Genomic DNA, 12993 nt, shown 5'->3' with positions numbered 1-12993 from the left:
ATAACTAATGATATTAAGGTTGTACTATATTTGCATTTATTTTAGGGTACTAAGAGATCCTTGTTTATCAAGTATTAGTTCTCTAAATAGCAACTTATTTTTAATACCTACCATAGCTGTTTCTGCATGCATTTTGATGATACTATTTTCCATCTTTGTTTTATTCAGGCTGACATAGATGCTGTTCAGAGCTGTTTGTTTTGCATCAGCAAAGATGCCTTTACCCTATAGCCATCGCTGCTGCATGCATCATTAGTACAGCATGTAGTGATTTTAATGTTATTTCTAAACCGCCTTCACCTCATGCCATTATTTTAATTTAGGACCAACTGTTCAGCCATATGGAGCAGTTTGTCATTCAACATCTGTATGCTCTTGTAAAATATGAATTTTTCTATGTGCTTTATGCCATCAAATGTGCTATATTTCATATGGAAAAGACAAATCTTTTCATTTTATTAATGTTGTCATTGACTGAATCTCCCATTTATTTTTTTCCTTGGAGAGCTTAATGTTGGATTGGGATGCTTTTAAAAGTCATAATATAAGGAAACGGATACCTATATTCTATAAGTTAGCCTCACTTGAGCCCACAGATAAACACAAGAGCACCTTGCTGACCATTTATTTTTGAGTTTCACAAATTATTCATCTTCTACCCAATTTCTTCAATCCCCAAAGCAGCAGAAATCCAAAAAAGAAAAAGCATCGCAAGTACAACTGGCACTAATTTATCTCATTCCAGTCTGATTTCTTGCCTGCCTGCTCTGTGCTTTCTTAAAATTATTTGGTGTTTTGCTAAAAGTGCAGTAATTGTCTCCCCATCTGTATAGCCTTCTAAGCAAACTATTCCATACTCCATGGCAATAAAGGAGGGGGTGCCTAGGCAGTCTTGTTTGTACACAGTGATCCCACCCTCTTCCCAAATACTGTTTGACTAGAGATGAATCTGAATCTAAGAAGAGATAATGGGATTCTCTTCTAGGCTTTTGCGGCTGGCATCTGGAAGAAACAAATTGTGAGGCAGTGCTGGATGTGGTTAAGAGGGTAGGTCTGGATTCAGTGAACTGGGTAATCTTGGGCAAGTTACTTATCTGCTTTGAGCCTGAGTTTTCTTGTCCATAAAATAGGGATCGAAAATGTTTTCACAACCAAGAACATTTTCATACCCCTAGGCAGCAAAACCTAACCCACCTGAATTCATTTGGTGACAATGACCTGACCAGAAGTTATGTATTGATTTTGTCTATCTCTTGGTTTGAATATTTACATTTTATTCCTGCAGAAATAATAATATGTATGATTATGGAATCTAGCCTCGAGAGTTTTGGAAAGGGACTGTGGACCAATGGTTTCTAACTCATGTTTTTGTTTTGAGAATTAAATGAGTTAATATATGTAAAAGTGCTTAGAACAAGTGCTTGGCACATGGTAAGTTCTCTTAATGATTTTTACCTTGTCTATATAGGTGTTAATTTCTTGCAAGGAATGACTCACTAAGACAGGAACCTATTAAATGATAGACCTTGTCTTAAGCCTTGGGGACATGGTAACTTTATGAGCAAGATGGGCACAATTACCTCCCTTTATGTATATAACAATCTCCATTAATTAAACAGGAAATTAAAATAAAATAAGATGACTGCTAATAAAGGAAGAACTCATCATTAAGGTATCAAACTTAAGGTCTCCCTAAGAAGTGGCGTTTGAAGTGAAACACAGAAGTTTATCAGATGAAGAGATAGGAGAAGATTGTACCAGGCAGAGGAAAGAGCTTATGTGAAGGCTTACAGGAGAGCTGAAGAATTTGGGTTCCTGTTTCCTTTGTGTTGCTCCAAGTCCTCCAAATTACAGGAGTGGGCCTCCCAGGACCAAAACTTGTCATCTTGGGGAGGCTCCTTGAAAACTGAAGGCAAAGAGAAACAAACAGGAATGCATGTTCCCAGTGGTTTGCTCTGGACAGGAAGGAGAATGTGCCTAGGTTGCCCAGACCATGCCAGTCTCACAAATCTTGGAAATTGCTTCTTAAGCAGGGGTGCCTGATGGAGTGCCATGATGCTGCAGATTTTTCCATCTCCATATTGAAGAAAACATTAGGAATGGAGCAGAAGCATTCCCCATCCCTAACTCCCTGGCCCCATTCTGAAGTTGCTGCTTTTAGTCATGTACGGGCTAGAATATGGTACTGACATGCTTTTAAAATCTCTTCTAAATTAAGAAGAAAATATATACAGAGTAGTGGCCAAAAAAATCTCCTCTAAGTAATCCAAGTACAGTGATAGACCTTGTGCAAGTAACCTAGCACAGTGTTTGGCATAGAGCAGGCAGCTGATACCTGTTAGTAGCCCTTGAAGGGTATTTAAAAAGAAATGAATGAATACTCCATGATCTCAAATCCTTTATCATTTTGAAGTTGAATAATTATTTTATAATATAATGTGAAAACTGATGAACTTAAGGTAATGTTAAAATTGCCAGTATCAATAACACTTTTCAATTTGTTATTTTATCTAACTCATATTTATCTTTGATACTAATATATGGGTTATCTTGGCTACTTTTTAATTTTTTTCTCTCTGCATTATGACTTTTTGCCTATTATTACTTATTAATATATTGATAGAAAGTGGAAAGGAAAATTGAGAAGAAAAATGATTTAAATTTATCATTTATAGCTAGTGTTGATTATTCTATCACATTAGTCATGAGCACTGCTTTCTACACTAAAAAACATAAAGAGTTAAACGAACAGGTTAAATTAAAATTGTAAAAACTAAAAGGCTTTGATACTCATATTAATACCTTGATACTCATGTTTCAGCATTATTGTGAAAAGTTTTAAAATAGTCCTGTTTATAATGAAGCACTTGTTACCTGTAATAATGAGCCATTCCATGAGGTTTTAAACAAACTACTTTACTACAGATTGCATTTTCCCTCCTCATCCCCTGCCCCTTCCCCTGACACACTCTGACCTCCTGTAGGATTTGTATTACTGCCCCCCCACACACAGTGCAGGAAGCTGGAAAAGGAAGCTGAGGAATGCTGCTGCTCACACAGTTCCCCGTGAGAAGCTGTAGTTCATAGTCTGCTATAAACACCACTTTGAAAACTTTTTACTAAATTTATTTTTAAACAAATGTTTATTCTAAATTTGCCTTGATCAGAGATAACTAATATCATTTCTTTAAATATTGCTGTTTTAAAGAGAAACAAATCATTCTTTGATCTGCTTCCATTTCTTCATGTTTGTGTCTGTTGAGAGAAATGCCTTTATTTAGTCTTTATGTTTGAAAGTCTTTTTCCCTTTTCATCTTTCACTTTCATTTTTATAGGCAGTTGCTATAATTATAGCTAGATAAACAAAAAGTGAAAAATCCACTTTGATAAATAGAAATCAGAGTATTAGTATTTGGTGTTTTGTTTTGTTGTTTTGTTGCTTTGTTGGAAATACCTGCATTGCGTAAGTATCAAGTCCATGTGAATTAGACAAAACAGTTTTTGGGGTTTACAAATTTTGTAGGTCTTTCCTCCCTCCCTTCCTCCCTCCCTCCCTTCTTTCTGTCCTTCCTTCCTTTCTTCCTTCTTCTTCTCCTTCTTTCTTCCCCCTCTGTCCCTCCCTCCCTTCCCTCCCCTCCCTCTCCTCTTCCCTTCTTCCCTCCTTTCCTTCCCTCCCTCCCTCCCTCCCTCCCTCCCTTCCTCCCTTCCTTCCTTCCTTCCTTCTCTCTTCATTCATTCTTAAAACTTAATTGACTTTACTTCTATTAAAACAGTATCATGACCAGGGGTGATGCCACATACCTGTAATCCCAGCACTTTGGGAGGCCATGGTGGGTGGATTGCTTGAGATCAGGCATTCAAGACCATGTGGTGAAACCTTGTTTCTTAAAAAAAAATACCTAAATTAGCTGGGCATCGTGGTGTGTGCCTGTAGTTCTACCTCCTCAGGAGGCTGAGGTGGGAGGACTGTTTGACCCCAAGAGGTTGAGGCTGTAGTGAGCTGAGATCATGCCCCTGCACTCCAGCCTGCATGACAGAGCGAGATCTTGCCTCAAAAAAAGGGGGTGGTATCATGCTATGTATAGTCTCCAGCACTTTTTTTTAACTTACCATTATGAAGATGCTCTGTCTTGTGTGTCATATTTGATTCGTTTTGACTGCTGTATTCATACTGCATAATAGTCCAGAGGGGGTGCGTATCCACTGTCTATTTACCCACTCTCCTATTGTTGAAGAGTTTGGTTGTTTTTAGGTGTTTGTAATTGTTAACAGCTGATATGAACATTCTTGTACATACCACCTCCTATTTTTACCTATGAGAGATTATTTCAGGAATAAAATTGCTGGGCCATAGGGATATTAATTTTCAACTTTAGGAGACAATGCCAAACTGTTTTCCAGTTTGTGCATTGATGTGTACTCACACCAGCGATGTCTAAGAAACCCTGTAGATTTCATATCCTCTCTAGCACTTGATATCATCAGACTTTGAATTTTTGTCAACTAAATGGATATCTTATTATAGCTGTAAGTTTGGTTCTTTATGTTCATTGGGCATATTTATTTCCTCTTTTCTGAAATGACTGTTTGTAATGTTTTGTCCATTTTTTTCTATTCAGTTATTTATATTAAAAATTTGGTAGATATTCTTTATATATTCCTGATACTAATCTTTTGTTGGATATATATGTTTTGAATATATTTTTACAGTTTGTAAGTTTGTCTTTTATTTTCTTTAAGGTATATTTAATAACCAAAAGTTATGAATTTTATGTAATCAAAATCTATTAATCTTTTATGGTCCCTACCTTTTTGTGACTTAGGTAGTCTTTTTCTAACCCATGGTCCAAAAGATACCTATACTATCCAATAAGATATAGAGTTTTTTTTTATTAACATGTAAGACCTTAACCCCTCTAGAGTTGATTCTTTTTAATTTAATGAGGGATTCTGCTTCATCTATTCTTCACCTAATCCATAAAGATTATAATTTTGAAATCTCTATTTACTGAATAGTCTCTTCTTATTCCACTGATCTGAGTTGTCACGTGTGTCATACACTGAAGTTTCATAAATGCCTGGGTCTATTTCTAGACTTTTTGTTCTATGACATTGTTCACTCTGTGTGTGTGTGTGTGTGTGTGTGTGTGTGTGTGTGTGTGTGTGTTTCTCTTTGGATTATTTGTTTATTTATTTTTAATCATGGCTTACTGCAGCCTTGACCACTTGTGCTCAAGCATTCCTCCCATCTTACCCCTCAGGTAGCTGGGACTACAGGTGTGGGCCAAAGTACTAGGCTAATTTTTAAAAAAGTTTAGTAGGGACTGGGTCTCACTGTATTGCCCAGGCTGGTCTAGAACTTCTGGGCTCAAGCTACATCTTTGAATTTTAGACACAGATATACATTCCTGGATTTTAAGTACTTTGGATTTTTCACTAGGTTTTGGACATAGTAAAAACAAGCATTCGTACAGTTCTTCCACGCATCTGGAAGGTTCCTGATGTTGAAGAAGTAAATTTATATCGGATTTTCAACCGAGTTTTTAATCGCTTACTGTGGAGTCATGGCCAAGGGCTGTGGAACTGTTTCTGTGATTCAGGGTAAGTTCTAAGTCATCTTTTATTGTAATCAGTTTTAATATTTTACTATTGAGTTACAGAGGTAGTCCAATAAAATGCTTGAATGATCTTTTAAAATATGGATTTTCTTACTGCATGTAATTTTTAGTACTCAACTATAATTTGTATCAGTTAAGCTGATTTAGATAAGATGATGAATATGAACACAATACCACCTAATTAATTTGAATTCAGTGGAGAGAAGGTAGTCCAATTAAAGAAAATACAAACCAATATCCTTGAAGTTCTTCTGCAGTCACCATTATGTAACAGACTTCTAAAATTATGGCTATGCTTCACCTCCTCCCCAGAATCCCAGGGCTGCTAAAGCTGCTATGACTCATTGTCATTTTAGCCTCAATATATCTAAAACCAAACATTCCATGTCCTTTATTCAGAAATGGCTTCCTTTCTTGGCTTCCCTTAATCCTGTTGTTATTGTCTCAGTCATACAAGTTGGATATCACAGGGGCATCTGCATCTTCCTTTTCTCTCACTGTCTTTATTCAGTCATTTGCTAAATCCTATTAGTTTTTCTGTCACATTCTCACATGGCTAAACTAGCTTGTTTCCATTCATTCTTTCAATAATCATCAAGTATTTACTTTTGTGCAAATATTTTGGAGATACAATGTTGAATCCGACAAAAATAATAGCTATATCACTTATTGTGTGAGATGTACTGTTCTAATCACTTTACATGTGTTAAGTGATTTAATCCTCATAACATCAGTTTGAATCAGATTTTATATTATCTCCATTTTATAGATAAGGAAACTGAGGCACAGATAGGTGCTAAGGACCTAGTGGAACTGGGATTTGAACTCAGTTAGCCTTGACCCCAGAGTTCATGCTCTTAACCTATAAACTCTGATGTCTCCAGCAGATGAAGTATGATATATACAAATGAACCATTTGATATGGTTTGGCTGTGTCCTCACCCAAATCTCATCTTGAATTGTAGTTCCCATAATCCCCACATGTTGTGGGAGGGACCCAGTGGGAGGTAATCAAATCATGGGGGTGGTTATCCCCATGCTGCTGTTCTGTTGATAGTGAGTGAATTCTCATGAGATCTGATGGTTTTATAAGGGGCTTTTCTCCCTTTTACTTGGCACTTCTCCTTGCTGCCACCATGTGAAGAAGGACGTGCTGGTTTCCCCTTCTGCCATGATTGTAAGTTGTTTGTTCCTTCCCTCCCTCCCTCCCTCCCTCCCTCCCTCCCTTCTTCCCTTCCTCCCTTCCTTCCTTCCTTCCTTCCCTCCTCCTTCTCTCTCTCTCTCTTTTTGGTTCAGATGGAGTCTCACTCTGTTGCGAGGCTGGAGTGCAGTGGCATGATCTTGGCTCACTGTAACCTCCACCTCCTGGGTTCAGGTGATTTTCTTGCCTCAGCCTCCTGAGTAGCTGGGACTACAGGCATGCACCACCATGCTCAGCTAATTTTTGTATTTTAATAGAGATAGGGTTTCACCATGTTGGCCAGGATGGTCTCAATCTCCTGACCTCATGATCCGCCAACCTCAGCCTCCCAAAGGATTCTAAGTTTCTTGAGGCTTCCCCAGCCATGCTGAACTATGAGTCAATTAAACCTTTTTTCTTTGTAAATTACCCAGTCTCAGGTATGTCTTTTTTATCAGCATGAGAATGGACTAATCATCATTATAAAAGAGCTACAGATAAAGTATGACAGGATTTTAGACAAAAGGAACCTTTTTTGGTAAGACAGCTAAGTGAAATGAATAGATTTCTAGGCATTTTTGCTTCCAGTTTTTTGTTTCTTGTCGTACCATCTTACTGTTGGAATTATTTCCTAAAATCTGTAGTGATTTTCCTCCTTTATCATTTAAGTCTAAACTTCTTATCTGCAGATACAAGGCTATCTAGTATGCTGTTTTCTTATTCCCCAGTCTTCCTTCTCATTACTTTCCTACTTGAATTCTGTTCCAGAAAAACAAACTCATTGTTTTTCAGATTTCTTAAAAAAATTGTCACTTTCTTCTTTAGAACTGTTGATGTCATTAAATATCTGATTGGATGGCTTTCTACAACCCAACCTTCTGGTACCCTCTGTATTATTTGAATCTTATGTAAAGCCCCATACTATACCTACCTCTTCTGTAAAACCTAAACAGACTGTTCCATTCCGAAATGATCTCAGAATGTCTTCCATTTAAATATTTTAGCCATGTGATACAGAATCATTCATATCATCTGGAAACTCAGTCTTTCTTCCATGTTTTTTTCTTAGCTGCCATTCGCCAATAGGGAGACTTAATAAGACACCCTGGGGTGTGATGAAATCTGAGATTAATTTGGGCTATTATTTCTACAGAGACTTAAGTGAAACATTTGAGCTCTGCAGCCCCTTGGTTGATGGCTGTCTGTAAAAGTTCTCCCAATCTGAACTCATAATGGAAATGTTTTTTCTGTTGGTTGATCTATTGGCTTTATGCTGTATATGAATCCCAGCTACTCTGTACCATGGAGAGCAATGAGAAAATCTGTTAGTGAAATCAGTGCTGTGTCTCTGAGTCCATAGGTAATCTCCAACACCAGACTCTAAAGATACCCATAAAGTGGTGCTTCCTTGCTTCTAGGGTTCCTCTTTTCTGAACTATTTTGCTAACATACTTTAACTTGATTCAGAATCCTTTTCCCTATCCTTGGTGCAATACTGCCTGCCAGTTTCTCTGATGGTATCTATTAGTACTAGTAATCATAGGGATAGTAAGTAGAATTTATTGAAGGCTTACTAAATGTCTGCCATTGTTTTACATATTAAATATTTGTATAATCTCCACAAAAAGTATTTGGAGTAAACTGTTACCCTCATTTACAGATGAGGAAATTGAAGCATAAACAGAGTATATAATTTACGCAGTTTCCCATAGTAACTGTATGAGCCTGTATTTAAATCCAGGTAGTGTGAGTCAAAAGCCCAAGCCCTTAACTCTATGCTTCATTGATGTTCCCTAAAGCAGATTTGCCAATGGTTGCCAAGCTTGTTTTACTGCAGGTCCATAGCATTAGCCAAATCGCTAGCCTACTATGCCTGGGCAGGTGGGGCAGGAATAGTTTTGAGACCATTTGACTCCACTCTCATCTACTTCTTTCAATTTAGTAGTTTAAAGAGGTGAGTTTAATATCAAATTTTATTTTGCATTAATGAGTTTCTTAGGTTTCCTAAATGTAGTGAAGTCACATAATACTAGTACTATGTGTGTTTGATTCTCAGTTTGGACCCAGAATAGTTCTTCTTTATGCTACGAATCATGCCTTGTCAATGTACACTCCTTTAACCTTTGGTCCAACAGTCTAACTGTCATGGGGAAAATCTACTCTTCTCAGTTTTTAAGGAATTATTTTAATATGAAGTTGAACTTTCTTTCACAGTTAGGTGTAAAATCTTAGAAAAATATAATTCAAGTCTTTGATTTTATCCAAGAATCCAAGGCCTTGATTCTTGCTTTTTCCTGTCAACATCCCAAACAATAAAACAAAGTAAGAAAACCATCCCCTGTGTACCTCCAGAAACACCAGAGTAATGTAGATCTTTGTGGTAGGTTTCCCTAGATTGGCCAAGGGATTTCACTGATGTGTCAAACCGAAAACACTCTTGTTCCTCTTCCAGGCTGCTGATGAGCATGCCCAGTAACCCTTTTATCACATGCAGCATCTTGGGGGTGTTATGATGCCCACATTTGGAATGTGTTCACTTTAAGGAAATAGCTCTTGGAATTTCCATAAATAAGATTATATACCATGTTTTACTGGCATAGAGGAAGTCTGGGGTTCTATGGGACTCAAACTTAGGCCCAAGAGCTAGGGAATAGTGGCTATGGGAAGTGGCATTTCCGCTGAGAGTTACAGGAAGAATAGCGTGGGCTAAAGCCAAGAGGAAAAGGCAGAGGGGGTAATATGGGAGAAAGAATGCATGGTCTGGGAAAGCCTCACTTCCACTCAAAATCCTAATACATAAACCTGAAAGAAGAGAATCTAGCTTGGATTCCCAAGCCAAAAGTATTTTCCTGTGGGGGTTTGACATATAAAAGCTTTTCTTTTAGAATCTTAGGACAAGAAGAAACTTTAAGGAACATTCTAAGGCAGCAGTGTATTTCTAGGCTGGGTTATGCTTACTTGAAAAGGTATGCATAATGTGTGGACTATATAAAATGATGTGAATCTCCCTGTTCTCATGCCACTTTCAATTGGCTGTGTTGTTATACTTTTTAGGTCATTAATCTTTCTGTTGGTGATTACTGTGTTGGTGTGTATAAACTTCAGCAGCCTGGAAGAGGAAAAGAGAGGGACGAGGATGTTTTCTGTTTGAAGCATCAGTAAAACCCCTGGGCCAAATCTAGGGAAATCTACCACAACTTTTCCTTTCTCTGTTCTGCTGCTTAACTTTGGGCTACTCAGTTAGGACTTCTACCAGGGGAGAAACGAATGAATCGTTTCAGTCTTTAGATAACTGCTTTATGAAATGTTTTGATGAGAAAGTGGGATGAAAATTACTGGATTACTGGATAATGTGAGGATTTCTAAGTCTTTGGATTTCATGAATGACTCTCCTTTGTTGCCAGAGGTATTCAGTATTCTATATCTTACTGTTATATTACTTTAAAAAAGTCATTTAAAGTGATTTCCTTTTATATTTCTGTGAGGATTAGAGAGAGCCAGAAAGAACTTTTTAATCATTTAATTTTTCTTTTTGAATTCATAGATTTTGGTGACCCTATTTCCTTGGAATTTAGATTTAAAAAGCAGGTAGATGAGAACTGGGGTTCTTTGGTAAAAACATTGGTATTTTAGCTATTTTTTTTAACCTCCTTTCGCCTTTTAAAAATACTTCGTGTTGCTAGTGTTGAAAATTGAAATACTGTGGTCTTATAGAGGCATTTCACATCTATTCAGCTATGCCAGGTGCAGGTAGGAGTAGGGGATACAGTTATATATTCAGGTTTCCTTTCTGTAGAGGGGGTACCACTGGCCTAGTGCCAAATTAAATAGGTTGCTTTCATTTTCTTGAGGGTTTTGGTATGTTGAAACCTAAATATGGATTAATATATAGACTAGAATGTAGTCTTGGCTAGTAGTGGTAAATATACACACTGGAAATAAATATGTATCGGACCTTGATTTATATATTTATTTTAAATATTTAAGGGAGAATGAGAGAATGAGAAGCCAAAGCTGGTCATATTATAACTCACATATTATTCAAGAAGTTACATCAGATTTGAGGGGTACAGAAGAAGCTCTTTTGGCTTTCTTCCATTTTGTTCTTTTCCTACCTCTAAAGAAAAATTACCATAATATGAGTCATCTGATAGTAGATCTGATTAAATAGATCCAAAGTCCCAAAAAAATAAATATATCCAAGTTGAGAGTAGAGGGTGGTGATGGAGGTAGACTTTTGTAGACAGACCCAAAATCCCAGCAGAAAGAAAAGTGCTAGGTAGACAATCAAAACACAGGGTTTTTTTGTATGTATTCACATTTATATGAAATTTTATAGGGTCTGCTAAATCAAGTATATTAATTATAAACGTATTCCCTAATTAATTTATTTTTCCAGCATTTTTTGATCAAATTAGGTAAGTAGATTTTATATCTATATCTACATCTGTAAATCTTGATCAATGCATGTGTTATATCTAGTTTTTCTTCTATTTAGCAATAATTAAAATTTTGTTTTTACAGTTAATTTAACTATCAAATTACTGTTTCTTAAATAAAAATAACTTTTTTGTTTGACAATTTAAAAAACCAGTATTTTAAAAGCCCATTATATTTAGTCTGGAACATTTCAGAACACTGAAGAAAATTTGTTTCTTTCAATTAGCTCATTTGAATCTTACTCCTATTAAGAAAACCTCTCATTCCTTGGTGACATGCTATTTGTGGCCACGTTTCTCTGAAAAAATAAACAGCCATTCTAGTAAAAAATTCATTTCTGTTTCTAAGGCATTTTTAAAAAATTCCAAATATATCAAATATCTACAGAAGGTTGAAAGTGGAGTCATTGTGTTTCCCATTGGGAAGTTCACTTCTTCAGGAAAATATTGTTCTGAATACTTTTTCCTTTCTGAAAGTCTGTGCTTTTCTCTCTGAGGGTTATGTGAATTGGTTTATGTAAAATGAGATGTGAATCATTACTAAGTCTCAAACCAGACTTTCCCCTGGAGGCTTGAAGAGTTTCAAGGAATAAGTGTGAGGAATAAATCTTTCTTTCTGTGTGTGTGTGTGTCTCTCTCTTTTTCTCTCTCTCTCTGTCTCTTTCTCTTTTCCTGGTGGTAAAGTAGTGAGGTATTTTCTGATGTAAACCATAATGCCGTAATGGTAAACTTAGGAATTGTTCACACACGCACACCCGTACCCACACCCACACATACCACCACAAAATTGAAGGAAGTATCTACGATTACCTGCTTTGGAATAAGCTGAGTGCAATGAGGGAGGAGGCATACTGCTTCTGGCATTGCAGTAGTGCAGTACTTGTTAAGATAGCATTACTTCTAGCACACAGAATCTGTGCTCCAGGATTATCATAGATATAGTTTTGTCTAAAAGTGTTTTGCAAGGGATGGTCACAATCAAGGTATTAAGCTAAATTCTCCTAGTGAAGAGAGATCAACAATTGTTTCAGCAACTTTTTATTTTTATTTTTTTGAGACAGGGTCTCGCTCTGTCGCCAGGCTCCAGGCTGGAGTGCAGTGGTGCGATCTTGGCTCACTGCAACCTCCGCCTCCTGGGTTCAAGCAGTTCTCTTGCCTCAGCCTCCTGAGTAGCTGGGACTACAGGTGCACGCCACCATGCCCAGCTAATTTTTTTTTGTCTTTTTAGTAGAGAGGGGGTTTCACCATGTTGTCCAGGATGGTCTCGATCTCTTGACCTCGTGATCGACCCACCTCGGCCTCCCCAAGTGCTGGGATTACAGGCATGAGCCACTGTGCCTGGCCTCAGCAACTTTTTAATCATTTTGAGGGATCATTATTAATGTTAAGGTAAATACAGATTCCGAGAAAGCCTAAATTCCAAGAATACTTAATTTTTGCGAAATTAGCTCAGTATTTAATTTTACAAATACCTTAATATAGAGTAACTACATTTTTTAAGAGGTGTTGGAAAACTCTCCTATTACCCATCCAGGGTTGGCAACTTTAAAAGCTTTAAGAACAAATAGTGCTGGGCATGGTGGCACATGCCTATAGTCTCAGCTACTTTAAGGCTAAAGTGGGGGAGGATCACTTGAGTCCAGGAGTTGTTTGAGGCTGTAGTGCATCATGATTATGCCTGTGAATAGCCACTGTATTCCAGCCTGGGTAACATAGTGAGATTCTCCCTCTCTCTCTCTCTCTCTCTCTCTCTCTC

The 12993-nt window shown here is 37.2% G+C and overlaps 1 protein-coding gene across 1 annotated transcript in view; it reads left to right on the top strand.

Moving 5' to 3' along the window:
* TTLL7 (tubulin tyrosine ligase like 7) overlaps positions 1–12993 on the top strand; it is a 127603-nt gene that overhangs the window by 105577 nt on the left and 9033 nt on the right. The window contains exon 19 of the mRNA XM_017499803.2: positions 5441–5601. Within this exon, the coding sequence (XP_017355292.1) occupies positions 5441–5601 (161 nt within the window). The remainder of the gene's footprint in view (positions 1–5440; positions 5602–12993) is intronic.

The sequence above is a fragment of the Cebus imitator genome, unplaced genomic scaffold, assembly GCF_001604975.1.
Source record: "Cebus imitator isolate Cc_AM_T3 unplaced genomic scaffold, Cebus_imitator-1.0 Scaffold261, whole genome shotgun sequence".
In the NCBI taxonomy this organism is placed as follows: Eukaryota; Metazoa; Chordata; class Mammalia; order Primates; family Cebidae; genus Cebus; species Cebus imitator.
The sequence above is the reverse complement of the archived record's forward strand: the minus strand, read 5'-3'. Positions and strand labels throughout refer to the sequence as shown.